Source organism: Schistocerca gregaria, chromosome 3, assembly GCF_023897955.1.
Source record: "Schistocerca gregaria isolate iqSchGreg1 chromosome 3, iqSchGreg1.2, whole genome shotgun sequence".
NCBI lineage: Eukaryota > Metazoa > Arthropoda > Insecta > Orthoptera > Acrididae > Schistocerca > Schistocerca gregaria.
In genome coordinates this window covers 226,016,691-226,044,082 of record NC_064922.1, presented here as the reverse complement: position 1 = coordinate 226,044,082, position 27,392 = coordinate 226,016,691, and the positions used below count along the sequence as shown (strand labels likewise).

Here is a 27,392-nt window from a genome sequence, read left to right as displayed (position 1 = left end):
TGGAATTCATTTTTATTGAGGGTTGTTAGCAACAACATTTAAAATGCTCAGTATTTCAGAGTGTGTTAATTACTTGAATATTAGTCCTTATAAATTATATCAATATTGAAAAGTTGGAATTACCCTATAGTCGAGAGGAAAAAAAAGTCATTTCTGAGAGATACCAAGCAACCCCTCCCTCCACCCCCACCCCGCCTCTAGTAGTCCCCTGCTAGTCAGCACAACATTGGAAGCTTGGTGTTGAGTCTGTACATCTTTTGGAAATCAAGATAGAAAAAAAAAATGTTAATGACTTGCAGTATAACATATTTATGTATTGAATTCTATATTTAAGTTTCACAGTTGCTTCATTGCCCATATGAATATCAATTCTCTTTCAGCCCACATATCTTGTTATTACATTTAATAATAATGTTATGCAGAAATGAGTATACATTGCCTGTGTTACCCATTATTGGGATTAAATTCTAGCATAATTGCTACTCATATGGCAATAAATGTAATTTAACAATCAAAATAATCAATTGTTAACAATATAATGAAATGGATAGATAAAAAAATGTACTCACCATGTGGTGGCAGAGAGCCAGTGGATACTTGTTCTGCAGAAGAGCTGAAGGGGAAAGAAGAGGGTTGAAGGAAAAGGACTGGAGAGGTTTAAGAAAAGGGGTAGAGTTCAGAAAAGTCACCCAGAACCCTGAGTCAGGGGAGACCTACCAAAAGCATTGAGAACCTATCCAGTCCTTTTCTGTCACCCCTCTTCCTTCCCCAACTTTTCTGCCAGAAGGAGCCACTGGCTCCAAAAGCTTGTAAAAGTTAAACCTTTGTATGTGTGTGTGTCCTCCTGCCGCTGCTTGGTGATTAGATTTTTTTATCTAATAAATGTAATTTGTCAGACATTACCAAACTAGTTCTGAGAATGTGTTTTCTCTCACTGTTCAGAAGAAAGATGGGACTGAAGTATCAAGTAGGCCAAAGCCTCGTGGTGTTGGTGGCAACAGCACAGGTATCCTCCCACCTCCTCCTGGTGGAGTTAAAATTGGGCCACCACCAGGAGCTCCAGCAAATGCGTCACGAGTGACGCCTGTTTCTTCTCCATCTCATCAGCCGAGACCTACTGCTGGAAACGATCTTCTGTGTGATTTGCCTGTTTCATCATCTCATGGTGCAACACCTCCAGAAGCTAACTGGGGTGAATTTGCTGCAGCAGGTACAACACAACCAAGGTAAGCTACTGATTTCGAAGATTCTAATGAGTGAATTTGAAGGTACTTATGGTCAAAAGCATAAAGTAGATAATTGGGTGAGTAAGCAGATAAAATTTGTGGTAATACATGTCATTTGCCCTGAACATTTCCCCTAGAGTGAATCGGCACTTCTTCCAAAGTGCCCCCAGACGTCTCACAACTCTTTCTGTGTGAATGTGATGGGCAGATGCGGGACCTTTGCAGTACTTCCAGTTCTGTTCTTCAAGTCTAACCTGTGTTAAGTACCATATTTATGTATGGTTATCAGATTTCCTGTCACAGTAGCACAACAAACTATACAAAAAGAATGGCATTTTGGAGACACCTGTAATGCACGGTGTTACTGAAACTACATATTTTCAGAATACACAAGTATAGATAAGACATACAACAAATAAAGCACATTAGCTTTCTGCTATCCGGCTCCATAAAAGTTGAATGCCCACTGTAAGTAATGGACCGAGATGGCTGTTTAAATGACAATCTCACCACAACATGAGCACGCCACCTGTCCCGCCGTGTGAATATGCTGGCTAGTAGTGTTCCTTGCGGCCGATATAAATACAGCCGCCCAAAGAACTGTCAGTCAGTTCTGTACGCGCATCTGATATTGTTGGTTACTATTCTCGGACATCATTGTGACAAAGGTTTCCACTTTGCACTTAATTGTTTGTTGCTTTGGTCTTGTCCTTGTCCTTGTGTACTGACTGCCATCAGTCAGTAATTTCTTGCTAGACTACTGCTTGGTGATGTTTTCTATTCTGTGGCAGGCCCTTGCACCTCGCGACTTCAGATGTTTTTTTCCTGAGTTCTGTTGCATGCACTGATATTTGGCTGCTAACTAATACAGCAAGTGTCTGAAACTCTGAAATTAAGATGGTGGCTGTTTGAATTGCTGCTCAGAATGCAGAATCGAATTAATCAGCCACAGCACAGAATCAGAATAAATGAGATATTTTCATTAAACGAGTACACAAAAGCTGCGAAAAACATTCAGCTTGCAGCACAAATAAAGAGGGTAATGGGATGGCTAATTTCCCAAACTGTATACTAACAAGCAAAGCCTTTAATGGTGAAGAAACTGAAGGTTCCAGTTTCTCCAAAAGGCACAAATCTGTAGTAACTAGTCATGTCTGCGGCACTCAATGAGGGAACTATTTCAGCACAGTTCTACTATGTGGGTAAGGTTTACCCACCTAAAAGAAAAAGTGATGTAATCATTCTTTTGGGACATATGGTCAGTCGAACATATACTTAGCTAAGTAACCCACAATACATGGGTGGTGGAATGTGTGTGTGTGTGTGTGTGTGTGTGTGTGTGTGTGTGTGTGTGTGTGTGTGTGTGTGATAGGGTGGGCAGGTGCGCACACGTGTGTGCATGTGTCAGAGACTGTAATTTGTTGTCTAATTTGGTTGTTAGAGAGGAAGAAACTAGTTAGTCCTTTCAGTGTGGGTTCAGGAAGTACCATTGTACCCTACACAACCTGGCTCTTGTGGAGATAGCTGTGTGGGAGACTCCACTAATGCTATGAATAACATACCTGACTCACCTAACAGTCCAGTGAAGACTTCTTGACTATTTTATTATGTACTACTCCTCCTGCTCCCCCTGCTGTCTTGTGTAAACAAGTAGGCAGTTATGATTAAGGCACTAGAGGTTGTAAGCTTGTATGCATAAGGCGGGTTTTAATGGCATCATTATCCAGTTTAATCAGTCAGGTATCAGAGCCTCATATTTCATTAAAGACTCACATGGCTTCTACACTTGCATGAGCACTTTAAAGATTTAGGCACTTCAAAATACTTCAGTGGGAAGGTCTGGGTTGCAGATAGATCTAGTCTACAATAATTTTATAACTTTGTCCACTCCCATATAGACGGTTGAGTATACAATTTATGGATCAGCGTCACCTCTGTACTGAAAAATTTTGGACACAATACACCACGCACACATCAGACTGCAAACAGTGGCTTACAGAACAAGCCCTACCCCCGCATCCATGTCTAAGCTAGTGAGTCATTGCTATCACTCCTAAGCATTTGACATGCCTTTAAGGCAAGTGTGTACAACCTTTTAGCTTACCTGGACAGCACCGGAAGAAGAAGAAGAAGAAGAAGAAGAAGATGATGAAAAGTATTTTTGTATTAAAAGTAATATATTCTACTTAGCACTAACAACAACCACTGGGGAGGGGGGAAGGGAATGGACCAGTGAGAGAATAGCATCATGTGGTGTGACTTTCAAATTGAATATATTCAATTTGTCATCCAATTTTCAGTTAACATAAATGGAATTTCATGAATAATTTTTTTCTGATCGTGTGATATATTTTCCCTTCTTGGGTCGCTTTAATAATTGGTTTGAGCCGCATGCAGTCCATGGGTTTGGACACCCCTGTCTTAAAACTTAATCGGTCAAAGAATCTCCAGTGTCATGGGCATAAGGGAAAAAGAGTGGTTGGAAATGAGTGAAAATAAACTTTGGACAGTTAAACAGACTACTAAACAGTGACACACTTCCATCAAGTCAAGCGGATCATTTTAGCTTAGCTTACCTGACCTCTGTGGATAGCATTACCCATTGACCCATGTAACCTGTTCCTGTGTGTTATGATCCTCCAGAATGTAATGCATCTGATGCTAATGTAATAGGTGTGATACTGTAACTAAATATTGTTTGTATGCTGATCAGCGAGCATTGAATATTGTGGCTGTAGGTATCCCCTTTATTTTAAATCATAATTGGACGAGTGTAGCGTGGGTTGTAAAGTTTTGTGAGGAATCTGTGTTAGAGAGCAGTGTTCAATGACTGTGTTATTGGTTCCTTTCCATTTTTTATGTTGATGGTTAGCTAGCCTCATGTGTCTTGTGAAAGCTTTAGTGCTTTTATCCCACTAACTTCATTTTACGCTGTATTATTTTATAAGACTGCCACAATTTTAAGTGGTGGAACATATGCTTAAGCATGCATGGCTTCTCTCTCTCTCTCTCTCTCTCTCTCTCTCTCTCTCTCTCTCTCTCACACACACACACACACACACACACACACATTCATTTTGTTTTTCATTTTTATATAGGTCTTATTTTAAATTATGAATAGTGCTAATTACGTAAATAGTAAATTTGTGTTTGTTTTAGGCCGGGTTGCCAAAAATACTTTCTTAACTTGAGACAGTGCTAAATGGGTCAGTTTGACATTTGGTGGGTGTTTGCTCTCCCCACAGGTCTTACGCAGAGGGACAGCCATTCATGCCCACCTAAGTATGACATTGTCAAAAACCTGTTAATATATTTCTACAATACACATCCACATTATCATCATTTGTAAGGAAAGACCTCTTTGATCAGTAAATAGAATACTCACGTTCACATTCATATTTACCAAGGACATGGACGATCAGGCCTATGGGCATTCATCATCCTTTTGACGTACGAACTGCGCCAGGAATGGCACCCAGTGTGGCACGTTAGTAATCATCTTTGCACATTAGTAATCATCTTTGTGTGACAATCTTGATTTCTGATACTGGGAAATCCAATACCCAACAGGTAGCTAGTCTGTCATGAGAATGATAGAGAAGACTAGGGGAGGGAAGAACTGTCATCGCCAAAGCTGCAAACTCTCCATGTTAAACCATGTAACATTTACCTTCCTTCTGGCTCAGACGATGTGCCAGATGGCTGTTATGAAACTCATAAACAGCACTTTCAGTTAAAATGGGTGACACCCTGGCAGATAATCTGCAGTGAAATGGAATACTCTCTTTCATGCTGATGGCCATGAAACCCTAGCAGTCTCCTCATAGAAATGGTAATTAAGTGATTGTGGTGCTATTTCAGCACTACAGTCTTCTTGCACTTGGCTCCGTGATGGGAGAAACAGCAGCAGCATTGGAATAGAGGTAAATATTCCCTACAGTACCTAGTTTGTACTTAACAAAAACACACACATTTGTTCCAACAGACATCGAGGATAAATTTGGAGAGGTAGCAGCATTAAATAAGATGCAGAGCATCTTTCTCCTGGCTGAAGCAGAGGACTGTTCAGTTGTGAAATTTACTTTTTGTGTGTGTGTCTGTTAGTTGTGTTCCAGTTACTATTATCCCTTACATAAATCTTAAACATAGTGCAGAGGATAATTTTCCACCATGACTTGATTCTGCAACTGGACAAGGAATTAGATACTAACATGGAATGGGAGGGGAGTTACATTTTCGCCTCCATATTTATAAAGAGCCAAAAGACAGGACAAATGCTCCTTTGACCATTTAACTATCATTTTAATGATGATGTAAATAAAATAGAAAGAAACTTCCACATGGGAAAAATACATTAAAAACAAAGGTTCCAAGACTTATCAAGCGGGAAAGTGCCGGCAGACAGGCACAATGAACAAAACACACAAACACACACACACAGAATTACTAGCTTTCGCAACCGATGGTTGCTTTTTCAGGAAGGAGAGGGAAAGACGAAAGGATGTAGGTTTTAAGGGAGAGGGTAAGGAGTCATTCCAATCCCGGGAGCGGAAAGACTTCCCTTAGGGGAAAAAAAGACAGGTGTACACACACACACACACACACACACACACACACACACACACACACACACACACACACACACACACATCCATCCGCACATACACAGACACAAGCAGACATATTTAAAGGCAAATATGTCTGCTTGTGTCTGTGTATGTGCGGATGGATGTGTGTGTGTGTGTGTGTGTGTGTGTGTGTGTGTGTGTGTGTGTGTGTGTGTGTGTGTGTGCGCGCGCGCGAGTGTACACCTGTCTTTTTTTCCCCTAAGGGAAGTCTTTCCGCTCCCGGGATTGGAATGACTCCTTACCCTCTCCCTTAAAACCCACATCCTTTCGTCTTTCCCTCTCCTTCCTGAAGAAGCAACCATCGTTTGGAAAGCTAGTAATTCTGTGTGTGTGTTTGTGTGTTTTGTTCATTGTGCCTGTCTGCCGGCGCTTTCCCGCTTGGTAAGTCTTGGAACCTTTGTTTTTAACTATCATTTTAGTGTCACATTCCCAAAACAAAGTAAATATTATGGTTGGGCTACCATTGCGTTGTCAGGCTGTATGTATTACTAATGACAGAGTGTTTCATCGCCTTTCATTTGCTGCATAACATTCCAGTGATCTCATGAGCCCATCTGTGGTAACCGTTGACATGCCCAACACTATGGAATACTTTATGGATGCACTTCAACCTTTCTTAACTGCCAGGGTGAATGCCACTTACTCACCAATGTACACAATTAACAAAAATTAGTGTAACATTTCAGAATATAAGACAATAAATCGATTGTTGCACATCAGCATTATAAAGTAGTATAAATACCTTCACACTGTCAGAATAGCTGGCTTTTCAACACGTGCTCAGATGATCCCAAGCCATCAGCACGCTTGTACAGGGCTCCTCAGTCCACCAGAATCGGCTGGAGAAGCAGCATGCTCCTCTGGTGTCTTCCAATAGAAGGATACACTCTGGGAAAGCCTCTTCCCAGACACCCTTAGCACTAAACGTCTTCAAAGAAAAAAGTGGAGCAACTTACATGTGAAGGTGATTCTAGTGTTGCTGCTATGCTGGACCCCTCCCTCCTCACCTGGTTCTTAACCAAAGTTTGTAGATATTGTAGATATTAACAGGGGCCAAATGATGATTGTGGGGCATAACCTGTCAGTCCCCTCTCCTCCACCACAGCACCCACAGTACAATCATTTGGTGGAACTATATTGCGTATTATTGCAACCTCTCTGAACTGCCTCAGTTATTGTCACTCTACTTAGCAGTCTGTGTAGCCCTACAATAAATGTGGTTCTTTTGAAATCAGTACCTTACCCTCAAAAATTATCATTCGTACTGCAAATTCTTTGCCACCCCTGAGAAAGTATAGGAGGGTTCTCTATGCACAGACATTCATAGTAATGAGTGTCTATGGATGGTCTACATTTACATTTACACTCTGCAAACCACCATGAGGTGTATGGAAATAGGTATGTCCCATTGTGTTAGTTATTAGGGTTTCTTCCTGTTCCATTAGTGTATGGAGCATGAGAAGAATGATTGTTTGCGTACAGTAATTATTCTAATCTTATCTTCATGATCCCGATGTGAGGGATGCATATATGGTTGTAGTATGTTTGTAGAGTAATCATTTAAGGCCAGTTCTTGAAACTTTGTTAATAGAATTTCTTGGGATCGTTTACATCTATCTTCAAGAGTCTTCCAGTTCAGTTCCTTCAGTATCCCTGTGACACTCTCCAACAGATTAAACAAACCTGTGACCATTTGTGGTGCCCTCATCTATGTACATTCAATATACCCTGTTAGTCGTATGTGGTAAGGGTTTCATGCACTTGACCAGTGTTCTAGAACTGGTCACACAAGTGATACGTAAGCAATCTTGGCAATCTCGACAATCTCCTTTGTGGACTGATTGCATTACCCCAGTATCCTACAATAACTAAAGTCTAGCACCTGCTTTACCATGAGTGAACCTACGTGACCATTCCATTTCATACCCCTGTAAAGTGTTACACCCAGTTATTTGTAAGAGTCAGCCGATTCCAGCAGTGACTCATTAATAGTATAGTAATAGGTTACTACTTTTCCTTTTTTTGTGACATGCACAATTTTACAGTTCTAAATGTTTAGAGCAAGTTGCCAGTCTCTGCGCTATGTTGACATCTTATCAACATCTGACTGAATATTTATGCAGCTTCTCTCAAACATTACTTCATTATACATAACTGCATCATCTGCAAAAAGCCTTATTTTACTGTTCATATTGTCTGCTAGGTCATTAATATACAACATGAACAGCAAGGGTCCCAACACACTTCCCTGGGACACACCTGAAGTTGCTTTTACATCTGACAATGACTGTCCATCCAAGAAAACGTGCTGTGTCCTGTGTATCACGAAGTCCTCAATCCAGTTACAAATTTCACTTGATACTCCATATGATTGTACTTTTGGCAATAAGTGTAGGTGCAATACTGAGTCGAATGCTTTTCAGAAATCAAGAAATAGAGCACATACCAGGTTGTCATGATCTAAAACTTTTATTATGTCATGTGAGAAAAGTGCTAGTTGGGTTTCACATGATCGATGTTTTTGAAATCCTGGCTGGTTGGCATTGAGGTCATTCTGTTAAAGATATCTTATTATATTTGAGCTCATAATATGTTCTAAGATACTGCAACAAATTGATGTCAAGCATATTGGATTGTAGTTTTGTGGATCATTTATACCGTCCTTCTTGTAGGTAGGTATGATCTGAGCCTTTTTCCAACGCCTGGGCATGGCTTTTTGTTAGAGGGCTTTATGATGGACTACAGTTGGAAGAGGGGCCAGCTCAGCTGCAAATTTGTTGTAGAATTTGACAGGGATTACATCGGCCCCTGGAGCTTTGTTCAATTTGAATGATTTCAGCTGTTTCCAAACACCACTGACACTAATAGTTATTTCATTTGTCTTTTTGGAGGTATGAGGATTAAATTGGGGAAATTCTCTTGGCTCCATTTGAAAATGGAGTTAGGCATTTCAGCATTTCAGCTTTTGCTTTGCTAGCCTCAATTTCAGTTCCTGTCTCATTTGTTAAGGACTGGACACTAATTTTGGAGCCACTAACAGCCTCTACATATGACCAGAATTTCTTTGGGTTCTGTGAAAGATCACTTGACAATATTCTGCTACAGTAGTGATTGAAGGCAACATGCATTGCTTTTATGACAGCCAAATGCATTTCATCCAGCATCTCTCTATTATAGCCCTACTATGTAGTAATTTCTGTTTCTTTGGAAGTTTCTTTAGAGTGGCTGTATACCATGGAGGTTCCCTCTGATTATGAACTGTTCTGCTGGGTACATGTCAATCCTGTGCATGGTCAATTATTCTTTCAAACTTGAACCAGAGTTCCTCTACCTGCTTCTACCCTGTGTTGAATGTTTCGAGTTTCTCATTAATATATGACAATACAGATTTTTTATCTAGTTTACTGAACTGTTTTTCTGCTTGTTTTAGTTTTCCTTTGTACTTTGATAATCATTGATGCAACAACTGTGTCATGGACACTGATATCAGATTCGATGAGGACATCCTCAAAGAAGACATATCTTTTTTGTTGCAGTTAGATCCATCTTGAGTTGAGTTCCTATCTGTTCTATGTAGTTTTCGTAGAAGGGATTTAGTAAAGTTCCACAGGATATCTTATCACACCCCCACCATGAACAAAACTGCAATTTTCCCAATTAATCGTTGTATGATTAAAGTTTCCACAAACGATCACAGAATGATTGGGAACTTACCCATAAGTGAACAGAGATTTTCTCTAAAAGTTTTTGGTTAAATCAGGAGATGAGTCGGGTGGGCAATAGAAGGATACCATTAGCATTTTAGGCTCAACCCTGATCCTTAGTTTTGTCCATACACTCTCACATGCAGTTCCAGTTTCTACGTCGGTGGATTTGCCTGTACTTTCTATATACGCTTAAATTTTCCCCTAAAATCTCACTACCACTTTCAGGTTTCAACCAGCTTTTTGTACCTAGTATTAAGTGATCTTCAAACCCTGGCACTTGCAAATGCTTCAGCAGTTATCTATTAAGATTTTAATACTCTCACTTGTTGGGGGCATTTCTTTTGATCTTACACTGATACTTCTCTGTTTCCTATAGCTGTCGTTATTTGGATTTGATGGAGTGTCGCCTAATCTTAAAAACCTCTTGTGTGCATCCCACACTCAGTCAGCTACCTGAGTAGCAGCATCTAATGTGTAGTGCACACCTGACCTAATTAGGAGCACCCTACAGTTTTAAACCCTATGGTGTAAGTCCAGGAAGTTACAGCTTAGCTTGTCACAGAACTTTCAAATGTGTTTCAGTCCTTCCGCTTCACTCAGAATGAAAGGGTCACGATCAGTTCTGGGGACAATGCTGCAAATTGTGAGCTGCTTTGAAACTCCATAAACAAGGCTGGGCTTCTCAGCCTTCTCTGCCAGCCACTGGAGTTACCCAAGAATGCCCTGAGATCCCAGATGACAGGCATTGTTTGCTCTTCAACAAGTTGATGAGGCCCCCAGGCATACATGCTATGCACATGGTGTCCTATCCTGTCCCTTCCTGCCGTTTCCCTAAGGAGTACCATTAGTCGCCGTATGACATCTAGATCCACCATTGACATGCCACTTGCAGTCAAGTGGATGGGAAATGACAGATTTTGTACTTTCTGCAGAGGAGACAGGAACCACAGGAGGTGCAGTAACACCTATCCATTTTAGTGCAGCTGACAGCATGTTCGTGATCATTGACCTCGTAATTTCTACACCCATTCTTGTTAACTTGATACAGTTCTCTGTACTTGATGATTTGTGCACCATGGACCACTTTCCAGCTAGTTTAAAATATGTTTCACAGAAAAGCATTAAGTTCTCTACATTTTTAGCCATACAGCTTGTGCCACACAACAATAGGGCATAGGTCTTATTGCTTCTAGGCAACAGATGACAGATACGTGGTTTGGCAACACCATCATCTTTTGTTATGGGTAGATCTAATTCTTCATTGTGGGGTAAGGCTGCGTACCGGCACCATGTATAAAAGTCCCATTTTCAGTCTTTTGGCAGAATATAAGTTCCTACTTCTGCTGTTTCAACACTACCAATTGCTATTCCAATTATGCAACTGCCTCTGCCAATTCATGGGCCATTTGAATTGTGTGACTATTTTTTCCTCCCAGTTGAACAAATTCCTCTGATAATTAACCTGGAGTAGGTCCACCCTGGTGTTAAGAAGGATCACGCATCCATTTTGACTTTCGACCTATTGCCTGAGGTAGCTTCTTCTGAGTTCTCGACGAACACCAAAGTGCTGAAATGATTGATAGTGATAGCTCTAAAAGTGCAGCAAAGACTTGATAATCTTCCACACACACTGAAGGCCATGTGAAACAGTTTACCAGATCCCCGTACACCTTCACAGTCAAACTCGTGGATGGTGCTAGAACACACAGTTTCATCAAGATGAAAACTGGCAGCTGATTTTTGGTATGCAGTGACTTCATGAACAGTCTGCAGACTATTGACTGATGCTACCCTCACCATCAGGTAATGACCACTATCCACAGCCTCCTTTACAGTCTTAGCTTTACTGCTTGCTCATTTGCTTTTATCTAGATCCAAGTCATATGGAACTACCAGGGAATGAGGTAGCTGATCGATGAAATGACCATGTGGGCAGCATTAATTGTAGGGATTGTTGTTGTTGCGGTCTTCAGTCCTGAGACTGGTTTGATGCAGCTCTCCATGCTACTCTATCCTGTGCAAGCTGCTTCATCTCCCAGTACCTACTGCAACCTACATCCTTCTCAATCTGATTAGTGTATTCATCTGTTGGTCTCCCTCTAAGATTTTTACCCTCAACGCTGCCCTCCAATACTAAATTGGTGATCCCTTGATGCCTCAGAACATGTCCTACCAACCGATCCCTTCTTCTGGTCAAGTTGTGCCACAAACTTCTCTTCTCCCCAGTCCTATTCAATACTTCCTCATTAGTTATGTGATCTACCCGTCTAATCTTCAGCATTCTTCTGTAGCACCACTTTTCGAAAGCTGCTATTCTCTTTTTGTCCAAACTATTTATCGTCCATGTTTCACTTCCATACATGGCAACACTCCATACAAATACTTTCAGAAAAGACTTCCTGACACTTAAATCTATACTCGATGCTAACAAATTTCTCTTCTTCAGAAACGCTTTCCTTGCCATTGCCAGTCTACATTTTATATCCTCTCCACTTCGACCATCATCAGTTATTTTGCTCCCCAAATAGCAAAACTCCTTTACTACTTTAAGTGTCTCATTTCCTAATCTAATACCCTCAGCATCACCCGACTTAATTCGACTACATTCCATTATCCTCGTTTTGCTTTTGTTGATGTTCATCTTATATCCTCCTTTCAAGACACTGTCCATTCCATTCAACTGTTCTTCCAAGTCCTTTGCTGTCTCTGACAGAATTACAATGTCATCGGCGAACCTCAAAGTTTTTATTTCTTCTCCATGGATTTTAATACCTACTCTGAATTTTTCTTTTGTTTCCTTTACTGCTTGCTCAGTATACAGATTGAATAACATCGGGAGAGGCTACAACCTTGTCTTACTCCCTTCCCAACCACTGCTTCCCTTTCATGTCCCTCGACTCTTATAACTGCCATCTGGTTTCTGTACAAATTGTAAATAGCCTTTCACTCCCTGTATTTTACCCCTGCCACCTTTAGAATTTGAAAGAGAGTATTCCAGTCAGCATTGTCAAAAGCTTTCTCTAAGTCTACAAATGCTAGAAATGTAGGTTTGCCTTTTCTTAATCTTTCTTCTAAGATAAGTCGTAAAGTCAGTATTGCCTCACGTGTTCCAGTATTTCTACGGAATCCAAACTGATCTTCCCCGAGGTCGGCTTCTACTAGTTTTTCCATTTGTCTGTAAAGAATTTGTGTTAGTATTTTGCAGCTGTGGCTTATTAAATTGTTAGTTTGGTAATTTTCACATCTGTCAACACCTGCTTTTTTTGGGATTGGAATTATTATATTCTTCTTGAAGTCTGAGGGAATTTCGCCTGTCTCATACATCTTGCTCACCAGATGGTAGAGTTTTGTCAGGACTGGCTCTCCCAAGGCCGTCAGTAGTTCCAGTGGAATGTTGTCTACTCCGGGGGCCTTTTTTTCGACTCAGGTCTTTCAGTGCTCTGTCAAACTCTTCACGCAGTATCGTATCCCCCATTTCATCTTCATTTACATCCTCTTCCATTTCCATAATATTGTCCTCAAGTACATCGCCCTTGTATAGACCCTCTATATACTCCTTCCACCTTTCTGCTTTCCCTTCTTTGCTTAGAACTGGGTTTCCATCTGAGATCTTGATGTTCATACAAGTGGTTCTCTTATCTCCAAAGGTCTCTTTAATTTTCCTGTAGGCAGTATCTATCTTTCCCCTAGTGAGATAAGCCTCTACATCCTTACATTTGTCCTCTAGCCATCCCTGCTTAGCCATTTTGCATTTCCTGTCGATCTCATTTTTGAGACGCTTGTATTCCTTTTTGCCTGCTTCATTTATTGCGTTTTTATATTTTCTCCTTTCATCAATTAAATTCAATATTTCTTTTGTTACCCAAGGATTTCTACTAGCCCTCGTCTTTTTACCTACTTGATCCTCTGCTACCTTCACTACTTCATCCCTCAAAGCTACCCATTCTTCTTCTACTGTATTTTATTCCCCCATTCCTGTCAATTGTTCCCTTATGCTGTCCCTGAAACTCGGAACAACCTCTGGTTCTTTCAGTTTATCCAGGTCCCATCTCCTTAAATTCCTTCCTTTTTGCAGTTTCTTCAGTTTTAATCTAAAGTTCATAACCAATAGATTGTGGTCAGAGTCCACATCTGCCCCTGGAAATGTCTTAAAATTTAAAACCTGGTTCCTAAATCTCTGTCTTACCATTATGTAATCTATCTGATACCTTTTAGTATCCCCAGGGTTCTTCCATGTGTACAACCTTCTTTCATGATTCTTAAACCAAGTGTTAGCTATGATTAACTTGTGCTCTGTGCAAAATTCTACCAGGCGGCTTCCTCTTTCATTTCTTAGCCCCAATCCATATCCACCTACTAAGTTTCCTTCTCTCCCTTTTCCTACACCCGAATTCCAGTCACCCATGACTATTAAATTTTCATCTCCCTTCACTATCTGAATAATTTCTTTTATTCGTCATACATTTTTTCAATTTCTTCGTCATCTGCAGAGCTAGTTGGCATATAAACTTGTACTACTGTAGTAGGTGTGCGCTTCGTATCTATCTTGGCCACAATAATGCATTCACTATGCTGTTTGTAGTAGCTTACCCGCATTCCTATTTTCCTATTCATTAATAAACCTACTCCTGCATTACCCCTATTTGATTTTGTGTTTATAACCCTGTAGTCACCTGACCAGAAATCTTGTTCCTCCTGCCACCGAACTTGACTAATTCCCACTATATCTAACTTTAACCTTTCCATTTCCCTTTTTAAATTTAGTAACCCACCTGCCCGATTAAGGGATCTGACATTCCACTCTCCGATCCGTAGAAGGCCAGTTTTCTTTCTCCTGATAATAACATCGTCCTGAGTAGTCCCCGCCCCGAGATCTGAATGGGGGACTATTTTACCTCCGGAATATTTTACCCAAGAGGACGCTATCACCATTTAATCATACAGTAAAGCTGCATGCCCTGGGGAAAAGTTATGGCCGTAGTTTCCCCTTGCTTTCAGCTGTTCGCAGTACCAGCACAGCAAGGCCGTTTTGGTTATTGTTACAAGGCCAGATCAGTCAATCATCCAGACTGTTTCTCTTGCATCTACTGAAAAGGCTGCTGCCCCTCTTCAGGAACCATACATTTGTCTGGCCTCTCAACAGATACCCCTCCATTGTGGTTGCACCTACGGTACGGCTATCTGTATCGCTGAGGCACACAAGCCTCCCCACCAACGGCAAGGTCCATGGTTCATGGGGGGGGGGGGGGGGGGGGAATAGTAGGGATACTGGGCACTAATTAGTGAGACTTGTGACCCATCACATTTGGAACAAACTACACATCATGAAGGAGGCCACAGCAGTGTTGGATTGCTTCTTCCTTGTGTGCTGGAAAGAGCCTTATTCGAGCTTCATATTAGTGACACCTGTCTGACAGTGTTGTCTTGTGCAATGAAACAACCTCTCCTACTTACCCATTGAAACTGCAGTGCTTCACTGACATGGCTCACATTCTTGCAGTGTGTCCTATCCTTACAGCAGTCTTACAAACACAGAGTCTTAAGGATTTCATAACCTTGTATTCCCTGCTGATGGAAGGCCAGGGTCAGGTACAGGGACACAGAAAATGTGGGAGGGAGGTTGGGAGTGAGTGAGTGAGTGAGTGAGTGGCAGAGAGATGGCAGAGGGAGGGCCAACTGGCCTTTCCTCTCAGTATGCTCGTGTCAAGGATACAGAGTTTTGTGAAGAGTGACTCTCTCCACCAGTTGTGCCACACTGCACATCAGCCTCTGATCTTCTCACTAGCTCCTGTGATTACTTTTAACTCTTAAGATTGTTAATGTACTGGATGTCTCTGCCCCACTATTTTCTGTACGCCATATAACACCAAATAGGCAGTTTTTGCTTCGGATTGGAGACACTGTTTGCTGTGGAATTACACTTTGAATGAGGGACTGATGACCTTGTAGTTTGGTCCTTTACTCTGCCATACATTCGATAACGTACTAGCCATAGAACCCCAATAACCTTCTTTACTCAGAAAAATGTAAAACTTGCACCGTTAGCTTACTTGTTATTGATAAAAACATTATCACATCTATAAAGAAACACCCACTGCGATTGTGCAGCATAGAGCTAAGAAAGGAATACTCTAAAATGAATTTTATTTGGCTGTCTGTAGAGCAGTGTTAAAGCCTTCACTGACTAACACGGCAGAATTGTATCAAAAGATTTATCACAAAACCAAAGAAATTCTGGTGTATAAAAAATGAAATGATTCTGGCCTCAAAACTGACTGATAAATGTAAAATTTCAACGCAAATTCCATAAGTGCTCCCACTTAAGCTTTACTTGAAACCCTTTAGTTAACTTTAATGGTCTCACATTTATGCACATTTGATTGGTTAGTATTGTGTGTCTGTCTTGGAAATGCAGCAAGCTAGTATGTTCCATGGATGAAACTAGGGGGCTTATAAGATAATATATTGGCATGCTTTGTTTTGTTTACTTACAGGAATAGTTTATGTATATGTACATAGCAACATATTTATTATGCCAAAGTATTTCACTGAAAACAAAATGTGGAATTTTTTTCAGTCCTTCCCAATCCAGTGCAAATTCCAATTGGGTCCAATTTTGAGAAGATCTGCCTTCAGAGAAACAGCAGCTTGATGTTGAATGGCTCGTGGTTCATTCATAACTTAAAATAAACATGATTAGGATAATTTATAGCTAAAAATAGCTATCTTAGTGTAATATTGTGAAGGGAATCTATCACACAGATGAAATATAATCTGATACAGTGTTAATAAAATTACAGGAAGAATTGTTATAAAGTTGAAAACCTATTGAAAAAATTAAATTATATTTTATGTGTTAAAATTCAGTTTTGTATGTTTAGAGATATATATATTTACCTGTGTATATACACACATACGTACATAAAAATTATAGTGTTGCTGTCTCACATGAGTAGAAAATTTATGGTTATACAATCAATATGGCTGTTATGCTAAAATGTGGAAATTTTTGAAAAATAATTGATCGTTGAGTTACTTTATTACAGTTGGCAGTTAAATATCAAGGGGAAAAATTGTTAATAAAGATCACATATGAAAAACTGATAGTTACATAGCTTCAGTTTATTCTTTCTGCAGAGAGTAATCATATTCAAAACAGAAAACTTGAAGGATAATATGAAAAATCATGTCAGTGCTTCTTGCTTACTTCCATTTCTGTTAAATTCTAGCAGTACGGTGCAGGCATTTGGTGAAGTATCTATTATGATTACTGCTAAAAAAGATTATGTGAATCTTTCGTTTTCGTTGCCCTGTTGGCTAAGATCGTTACTGTATCCAAAATGTGCTCAGTGCACACATTTGTTATGGAATACAAAATACAATCATTTTTATCATTTTTAAACATCTTCGTCTGCATCTACATTATTACTTTGGTGTAATATTGTCTAATGAAGTATACTCCAGAAATTTATTTTCAGACTTTTAGATATTGGCTTGCTTTATAAATTACTCGTTAAAGAACTGGAGATCTGCATTAATGAAGCAAGCACTGAAATTGTGAAGCATTGGTAATTGTCTGATTACAATCCTCAATATATATTTAACCACCATTGTACCCAGAAGAGAAAAAATAAAAGCCTATTGTGTGTTCGTGAGCACAAACTAGTTTTCTGTCAATTCTTGTAAAAACAGAAATCTGTTTAAAATGGTGCTGTTGTTATTGCTTTGCTGTAGAATTTGTATTCTTTGTTTAACAACTGAACCAGTGGTGAAATAATAATCATTTTGACATTGCTGACAGTATCAATTGATCTTTGTAAACTGGGTGACCTGCTATAAAATTACTGCTTCAACTTTGGTTGTTTAAAAATTATTATGTTTGCACAATAGGCTTTCACCTGATTTTGAAAATGTACACGCTACTTACAAGCGTAACAGGATAAAGATTACTTGACAATATTGATTTCATATTACAAAAACATTTTCATATCATCCTGTAAAATATCATACTAGATGTCAACTTGAAAATGTTACTATAACATGTTACAATATTAATCATTGAAGCTTTGTAATGTAAAACATTAGTTTTAAATAAGTCATATCTTATGTCACACTGTTGTTCTTATCAAATATTTACATTACTGACATCTTGTGATGTAGTTTCCAGCAGAGGTTTGCCATAGGGTCAAATAACTGGGGTGACCTCAATAACAAATGACTGTTGTTCCAACCAGGTATCTTCACTGCACACTTTTGATTGCAGCAATTGCTCCATGAAAATGGAAGTGTCACACAGTGATGCATTGGATTGAGGGTTCCTAAAATGAAAAATAGGGGAGATATTTACTTAAGAATTATATTGTACAGGTGGGTTTCAGAGATCAGTATTGAAGTCGTAATGTATGAATACCAGTTCTGATGCATAGGTGTATTGCCTTTCAAGTGGTGACAGCGGAAGCTGCAAAAATGAATGACAAGAAAAGTTCAAAGATACAAAACAGGCAGGTGCTAGCAGACAAGTAATGAATGGGTACATTGAAGTAAGATTTATGCAGATGGCAGGAAGATCAACCAGAACTGGTGATTATTTGAGACATGGTGCAGATTTAACTTACCTACAGCTTGGGAAATTTGTTCAAGAAAAAGCTACTCTGGTATGGTAGACTTTATGATTAGTTACACCTCTTAAGTTTCACTGGAAACTGTGTAATGCAGTCCGTGTATGTCTACCAGATAGTCTGCAGTGGCATTAAAATCTCTTTTTACAATCCGTATGTCCTCGCAATGCAGGGGTAAGAATGGGTCTTCTTTGCTATACAAGAAAATATTACTGTGACCAGCAACTTCATCCCCAATATCAGTATGTCAGCTATAATCTTTATGGTTCTGAAATCTGAGTCAAATGGGCTGAAATATTAACGAAAGATTCTCCTACTTTCTGTTTTTGTTGTAACAGCTAGACATTTCCTTGCAGTACTAGTGGACAGTGTGAAGTACTCATATTTGGAGCACAATTCTGTTGATTTTGTGATAAGGTGACATTTTGCTAGTAATGCTAATAAAATGATTGGCTGTATTGCTTTGCAAGGAACACATTCTTTTCCTCCGGTGCTAGTCAGTGGAAGTAATAACCATTGTTTTAGTGTTACTTACTTCTATCTTTGCCTTGGAGCATGTAACAACTGTGTGCGTGTTTGCCCTAACAGTACTTGTAATTGAAGGTAGCATGGCCACAGATGAGAGGCAGAACTCTGTTTTAACCACAATATGTTTTTGCATTTTATCCCCTATATTTTTGCATTTTGTGCAGTGTGGCAGGAGTTGATATTTCAAAATCATCCCTATAATTTAGTGATAAAATTTTGTGTATGTGAAAACACAAGTCAAACATTAAAATGGATCTCGCACATGGCGAATCTTCCTCGCCATGCTCCAAGATGTCTTAGTCTGGCTGGTCGTGACTCTCATTTTGGTTGTTTTTACTGTCTACAGAAAACAGTGATGTCCTTCATGCCTTATTGTACAGATTAGAACAAAATGAAGTTTAGTGGTTAGGATACTGAACATAAATAGGACTCTTTGTTACCTCCGTTGTCTGCAGAACTAGTAATTTACTTGTGTGACTGAATTGCTTTGTCCTGTGAGTACAATGAGGGACGCATTGGTAATGTAATTATCATTTTTGTGCATGTGCCTGCAGTGTGGATGCGTGGAGATAGGAGTAATGTTTTTCAATGTTTAAAATAATAATTGTACTATAATTTATAATGATTGTTTCTGGAAACATTGTTGTTACTACAGTTTTTTGATACATACCTTGACTAAGAGCTGAAGATTAGGTAATTTATTTCTTTGTAGGTATTGTCTTTGTTGGTTCAGTTCCTGTGAATTCTTATACCTATATCTAGTGCTTGTATACTGTGGCGGTGGCCTAGTTTTTGTATGGCTGCTACAAAAAAGTTAAGTTTTCTAAAGAGTTACTTAATTTTGCTATATATTGAGAACTATGTTATCGAACAGTAGCAAATAACCAGTACAGTCACGTGTTTCGCAGGAGGAGGTTCTTCTTCCTCCATTTTTATTTTCTATTCTCCCAGTTACTTTGAATGTATTTGATGGTACCATTGTATGCTTCCTATGATTCATTATGTATCAAGCACTCCTTGCTGGGGCAAAAGTTGTCTTTTTTAATAACATATTTTCTTTTCAAATCTCAACTCACATTCCATACTAAATGTGAAAAGTGCTGCACTTATGTCTAGTCACTGATATTTAATCATGAAAACGAACTGCTTTGTAATTATGTGTTCACAAGTGTTTTAAATACATTTGATAATATACTGTATATCAATCATTTTAACATTGATGGCCTATAACAGGTATGTATGTGTTTGCATGTAAAGCTTGTCAATCTGTATTAATAAATGTGTGATGGTTATGAGTACAAGAATAAAATTATATTCCTGTTGCGTTGAGTCTTGCAGCTATAATGTAATAAATGAACAACTTATTCTGTGTAAATCAGTGGTTCAGTCATATGCAACACAAGTTTACAATCATTTGAAAGAATTAAAGGTTTTGTTTATTATAAATGATAAAAAATTTTGATTTGTACTGTAATTTTAATATATGATTACTTAATGTACCCTCAAAAAATAAGCCTCACTGCAAAAATAAACAGATATTTGTTTGTTATTTTATTATTATGATTATTATTATTGTTATTATTAACAACAGCAGCAACACTGCCATCAGCTGCCGCCACCACTGCTGCTCCTCCTCCTCCTCCTCCTCCTCCTCCTCATTTGAATGTATGTTCAGTACCTGAGTATGTGTTCTTCAGAATGGTATAGATATAGATTTTTACAGACCAAGTAGTAGTTCTAACCCTTTAGTGACCAAATTGTTTCCGGAAGTTGTAGCCTTTTTATGAACACTTTATTGGGCTAAGAAACCATTCATAAAATCATAGTTTAAATCTTGAAAGTGAGAGTTTAGCCTAAAAGTCTAAAAAAATTAGTGGGAACTATTGTTCCCGCCGAACTCTGGAGTAACTTCACTTGCTAATTTTTTAAAAAAAATGTAATTTATTTTTTAGTACAAAAACATGTTTTATATTTGTATTAGTTCATACTGTCCTTTGAGTTCACTAAGGTGATGTACTATGGAACTTAGAGAAGCATGGTGCTACACACAAAGGTACGTGACAGTTCTTGGTGCTACATTGGTGGCATCTACTGTTTGTTGTACCTTTTGTAGGAAAGTGAGTTCCAAACTTCATCTGGTACTCCAGACACACTTCTTTTTGGTGTTTGAAAATGAACAGGCCTTCCTCTTCTCTTACGACTTGAGAAGCCAGAGTTAAGCTGCCATGCCAAGTGCAATCTAAATGTTAGCTGGTCTGCTTCTGTCTTCTGTAGCTTCCACATAATGTAGGAATTGACAACTGACAAATCCACAAGAAAGAAAAACAGTTTGTGCCAAAACTTCCATGAACTACGCCTACAGCATACCGTTCACGCAGCTGATCAAATCTATCCACTCCTTCCATTATTTTATTATACTCTGCCACAGCCAATGGGCAGAATACTTCACTTCTGCTTCCACTAACTTACCTTGTAATATTTATGTAATTTTTAGTCAAATCCAGCAAATATACACGAATACTATATCCCTCTAAATATAAAAGTAGATAAATACAACACAAGTCACTTCACACACAAAAGGAAAGCACACTATCCAAAAAAACGCTGTAGCGGTCGAAACAGTGACTCGTTTTCACGCGGGAACTATGCTTCTGCATTGATTGACTCACAAGGTAGAAATAACAACAGCTTTCGTCTAACCGTTTACAATCTATACATAGTTAGCACACTCTAACAGAGCTGTTAGCACAAGTTAGAAGTGGGAACACGGTTTACCACTGAACTTACAGCGAAAACAAATAAGTGGGAACTATAGTTGCCCCTGGTCACTAAAGGGTTACTGTGTACACATTTAGTGGAAATTCACCATACCTATTTCCAAACTATGACCCTTTTTCTAAAAGGCATGGGCAATGGGTGCTGGTTTTCACTGAGATATTAAGAACATTTCCTAATTGTCTTCCTAATGATGAGACCAAATGTCAGTTAAGTAATCATCCAGCAAGGCTAAAAATAAATATTTCTTGATTTTAATATCTGATTTTAACTGGAAAGATGAAGTATAATTTATGAAGCCAGTTTTTTCTGGAGCTTTTGCTAGCAAGTATGAATTACTTTGAATTGTCAGTCCTCTTGATGTTGGTTGTTCTGTCCTGGCACATATTTATCTCCTTGTTCAGTCTGGTGTTTATGATTGTAGTACTATTATCAATTGTCTTGTCCGCCTCGGTAGCTGAGTGGTCAGCGCGACAGACTGTCAATCCAAAGGGCCCGGGTTCGATTCCCGGCTGGGTCGGAGATTTTCCCCACTCAGGGACTGGGGGTTGTGTTGTCCTAATCATCATCATTTCATCCCCATCGACGCGCAAGTCGCCGAAGTGGCGTCAAATCGAAAGACTTGCACCAAGCGAACGGTCTACCCGACGGGAGGCTCTCGTCACACGACATTCCATTCCATCAATTGTCTTGTTCTAGGAAAAGCTTTGGAAACCAGAAGTTGTTAGGAATTTGAAGAGAGTGCAGAAACTGAAAAGCGCTGCTACAGTTAGATTACTAATAAAGAGATAGAGGGGCTGGCCAGTACTTACCTCAGCTCAGTACAGCCGACAGAAACACAAAAAACAACCGAAAATTTAAGTTCCTAGCTTTCAGAATAAATGTTCCTTCATCAGGGAGGAGAAAGGGGAAAGAAAGGGAAGAAGGGAAAGTGGATTTAGTTACTCAGAACCCAGGTTATGAAGCAACAGGGAAGGTACCAAGGATGGAGGCATGGTTGTCAGAGGGAAGCCAAAGATATTCTTCTGTAGGTACTGTGCCAGCTTCAAACCAAAGAGGATGCATACAGAAGTAAAGAGGTGTATAGTATAAAGATGTAGGATGAAAAGATGCATGAATGGCTAAAGAGGAAAGGGAAAGAGGAGAAGACTGAAAAGTAAATGGGAGTGAGGTTGTTTAACATAGGTTCAGTCCAGGGGGATGGCGGAACTTGCACTCCAGCACATCTTTTCATCCCGCCATCCCCCTGGACTGAACCTACGTTAAACAACCTCACTCCCATTTACTTTTCAGTCTTCTCCTCTTTCCCTTTCCTCTTTAGCCATTCATGCATCTTTTCATCCTACATCTTTATACTATACACCTCTTTACTTCTGTATGCATCCTCTTTGGTTTGAAGCTGGCACAGTACCTACAGTAGAATATCTTTGGCTTCCCTCTGACAACCATGCCTAACCATGCCTCCATCCTTGCTACCTTCCCTGTTGCTTCATAACCTGTGTTGTGAGTAACTAAATCCACTTTCCCTTCTTCCCTTTCTTTCCCCTCTCTCCTCCCTGATGAAGGAACATTTATTCCGAAAGCTAGGAACTTAAATTTTCGGTTGTTTTTTGTGTTTCTATCGGCTGTACTGAGCTGAGGTAAGTACTGGCAGCCCCTATATCTCTTCGTTAGTAATTGTTTCACATCTTTATATAAGATTTTCCATTAATTAGCTACAGTTAGATTGTCAGTAGTAGTCTAAAAGTTGGCCATCCTTTTACTAACCATGTGACACATCATCAGAAACAAGTGAAAAATTCAAAGAGAACCTTAGTTCAATAAACACACACTTGTTTCTCTATTCTACTGCAATGGTCGAGGTAATGAGCAATCTGAAATTTTTGGAGAAATTTCTGTTACATAAATGAGAAATGAGACAAAACTTTCTCTAACACAATTATATGAAAACTGCCTGGACAGATTGAATTCAGAATGTCAGATTTGTTGGATATATCAGATTTATTGTTGACAAATATGACTACTTTGAGAACTGGGTTAATGGAACATGTTCACTGTTGAGTTCCTGCCAGCAGCGTGTCATCTATATGTGGCATGTGGCACCTCACTGTCACGGCAGGGCTAGCCATTTCCTAATTTATTGTTTCTGCTATGCTAAATAATAATTTTGTTAATTTGTTTTTTCAAGACTTTACAGTAAAGAAAAAGACTTGATAAATTCTTTTACATCCCCCCCCCCCCCCCCCCAATTATACCTCATTGATTGTATCAAAAGATTGTGTCAAGGTAAATCAAACATTGAGTGTTACATAAAACTCACAATACGTAGCCAGTTGCAAAGTTGCAAATTTTTGGAGTGATATACAATCATTACCCTAATTTTAGTGTATATCAATGTGATTAAAAGTACAGTTTTTGGAATTTTCAGAAGCTTCCAATATTTTGGCATAACATACTTTGTTGTGAGTCAATAGTTGTGATCTACAGTTGCATATTCTGTAAACTTATGGAGCAATAACCTGTTTGGTAAATGTTTTTTCCTATAATTTTGCAGTAAGTACTTATGTGACCAGTACAGTACTTCCACCTTTTTCCACTTAATGACCAGTTTGTTCTTGGAAAGAGTTTGATAGTTCATGACTGTAAAATGCTGTGATGTAATATTATGTGTGCCCAATACAACTCTGATGATGTGTTCTAGTTTCCTCTTTCAGCAGCAGTGTCTATTATCTTCGTTTTTCATAAAATTTCGTTTTTTATTAGCATAACCTCAACAAAACGAAAGTTTCAGACAGAAACTTCTGAATAGCTTCAAGGAAGCTGTAAATTTTTCCCAGGTTTTTCTCTTGTTACAAAACAAATTACTGTCTCAGTCATTATAGGTTCATTTCAAAATGGGAAGTTGTAATTCTTGTAGTGTCAAGAGCTTGAAATTAAAAAAATAATTTCATGTTAAGCCCTAGCTGTTTTCTGTTTCAAAATTCATTTCACCAGTCAGATGCAGACCCACTGTGAATGCTGTTCTTGGGTATGGGATGTGTTAGTTGCTGTTGATAAGCAGCTGTGCTTGGTGAGTTACTGACACTCGTGTAGCATTACGTATAGGGATTCTGTTCAGTAGAGGCAGGTGTCAATACTGCACTGATCACCCTTCCCAAAAGGTTTGACGCACTGTCTCCAAAGGGAATTGAAACAGAGCCAATGGGACCATTTGAGCAGTAGGAAAGCCTACTGTGTCAGGGAGATCAAACACGAGAGGGTAGGAGAGTGTGAAACACTGAAAGTTTAAATATACGGTTAATAACAACAACTGGGAAAACGAGAGCAAGGGGAAGGAAGATCATTTACACACACTGTGAACGCATTGAGGCTTTATTCAAGATGTTGAATTGTACCTTCTGGCTGTCAGTGAAAGAACAGGATAGAAAGAGCTGCAGGTTGTAGCACATGTTAGAAAGAATCTGTCATCCAGATTCCAAGGTAAATAATTGGATCATTCCAGCAATTGGCAGGGAGGTATGAGAACACCAGCCCTGCTTACAGTATTTCAATGATGCTCACAATATTTAGCCTAGTTGTGAGATGAGTAGAAGTTGATACTTTGAAGGTTCTCTGATAAGCGCAGCTGTGACTTCCTAGAATTGTGTCATATTGCTGTAAAAGTTGGGTGTATTACACTTTGGAGGCTGCTAGCAAGTTAGCTGACTGTATTTTGGTGCTCTCAAGGGTTTTTAGGTGATGTGTCTATCCATCCATTCCATATAATGATAGCTGTGCAAGATGCATATGTGTTGGTTTAAGACCGAAAGAAATGCCTCTCACAGATGAGATTATTAAACTCCTGGTTACCAACAAAGCATAACAAACAAAGTCACAGTGTTTGAAGTGCTCAAAAAAACTGTGGAACGTACATAATAAGAAGCTGGCTATAACCTGAAACTGACTAGAGTGAGATTTTTGTAGTAAATATAAGAGCTTATGAAAAGGATAGGTTAACTGGAAAATGGAGATGGTGTTCATTACATACATAAAAAAAACTCAGATCCAGTGAGACAGAAAACTGAAGCTGTTTCCTTGATTTGGCTGGACCCAATATTGAGGATGAACATTAATAATCACGTCCTTCTGTCGATTACAACTCACCCCCAGATGTAACCGAAAACTTAGAGAACCCCAGCTTGCCAGTGTGCATGTTCCCAAATAGGCTGTCATTATTAGAGGAGACAAAAATCCAAGAATTGATTAGGATGATTACAGTTTTTTTTTTAAGTGATGGTCATGCCAAGACATGCTGTAATACTTTGAAAACTACTAAGAACAGATGGTTTAGAATATCAGTTACGATGCTAACACCAGGTATCTCTGAATTCAAGATGAATCCAAATGTGAGATGACTTCCCATTGTTCAAAACAAGAGATTACATAAAAAGCATTTATGCACACATTTGGTTTATTTTGAAAATTTATAAATGGTTACCTTGTTACATGTAAGTGAAGTAGACAATGAAAGTACCGGTACACAAAAAATAAAATCGGGTAAAGATCTCCCACTGTCAGATACAGATGCCGCTTAGTCCTCCTCACTGGAACGCCATTGTCATAATTATCTTGCAGTTCTTCACATAGTAGACCAGCTTCACACCCAATGCATTTGTTACACAGCACCCCTTAAGGCCGTTCCCAATTGGTGCACTGAATGTGCATGTTCAAGTAGTCTAAATTCATTCCACAATTAGAGATACTGAAGGTTTCATCACATATGCGGGAGGGATCAGGGTTTGATGACCTTGAAGTAAACAGTTTTGGTACAGGTACCTCAGATGGTCTTTCAATGTCTTATTCACCACTATATCCCACATTTGTGTTTGTGAAGTTGTGCCTTTTGGAATGACAAGATCTTGGTTTCATTTTAGGATTTCTGCCATCACTGCTGGTATTAGGTGTCTCTTGAAGGCATCAAGGGTCAACTTTGCACTATTCTGTAGGAGAGCACCTGGCCTTCTGCTCCAGTTTGTATGGATAAAAAAATATGATACCAGATGGCAAAAAGTTACCTTCAGTAAGCACACACAACAGCATGGTGATTCATGATTTCTCATTCTCATAGTGCATACCTACATCTACATCTACATCCATACTCCGCAACCCACCTGACAGTGTGTGGCGGAGGCTACCCTGAGTACCTCTATCGGTTCTCCTTTCTATTCCAGTCTCGTATTGTACGTGGAAAGAAGGATTGTCGGTATGCTTCTGTGTGGGCTCTAATCTCTCTGATTTTATCCTCATGGTCTCTTCGCGAGATATACGTAGGAGGGAGCAATATACTGCTTGACTCTTCGGTGAAGGTATGTTCTCGAGACTTTAACAAAAGCCCGTACCGGGCTACTGAGTGTCTCTCCTGCAGAGTCTTCCACTGGAGTTTATCTATCATCTCCGTAACGCTTTCGCGATGACTTTTGACACCTTTCTCTTCAACTGTTGTAGTTGATGGCACATCGATGTAAACAGATATCTCGCCAGTGTTTCCGATTTGCCCGAAGATATAACCATGTTTCTCTTTCAGTCTTATAACATGTTGCTGATACTTGACCAATTTCTCTACAAATGATACTGGAAGACACTGAGCAAGGAAAGTTTGACACCACAGTACATCTCCATGGTGTTGCATAATCCTTATACGTACCAAGAGCTGGTTTTGTGTTGGACGCCACATTCATATACCAATTCACATGCTTTATTTCATAAAATATTGTGGGAAATCGCATTCTATACATTTCTCATGATAAATGCTGTTGCTTCCATTTCAATATTTTCGAAACATCCACTGCATGGACCACTGAAAGCTTGCCTAGTTGACTTTGCATTTTGTAAATGTCTTTTGTTCTTTTGCGACCTCTAAACATTGGCCTC

General features: G+C 39.2%; 1 protein-coding gene across 1 annotated transcript in view; it reads left to right on the top strand.

Annotated features, from left to right (window-relative positions):
• LOC126354834 (NECAP-like protein CG9132) overlaps positions 1 to 20,261 on the top strand; it is a 35,288-nt gene extending 15,027 nt beyond the window's left edge. The window contains exons 4-5 of the mRNA XM_050004784.1: positions 943 to 1,226; positions 16,139 to 20,261. Coding sequence (XP_049860741.1) covers positions 943 to 1,226; positions 16,139 to 16,181 — 327 coding nt within the window. The 3' untranslated portion in view covers positions 16,182 to 20,261. The remainder of the gene's footprint in view (positions 1 to 942; positions 1,227 to 16,138) is intronic.
• The last annotated feature ends 7,131 nt before the right edge of the window (positions 20,262 to 27,392 follow it).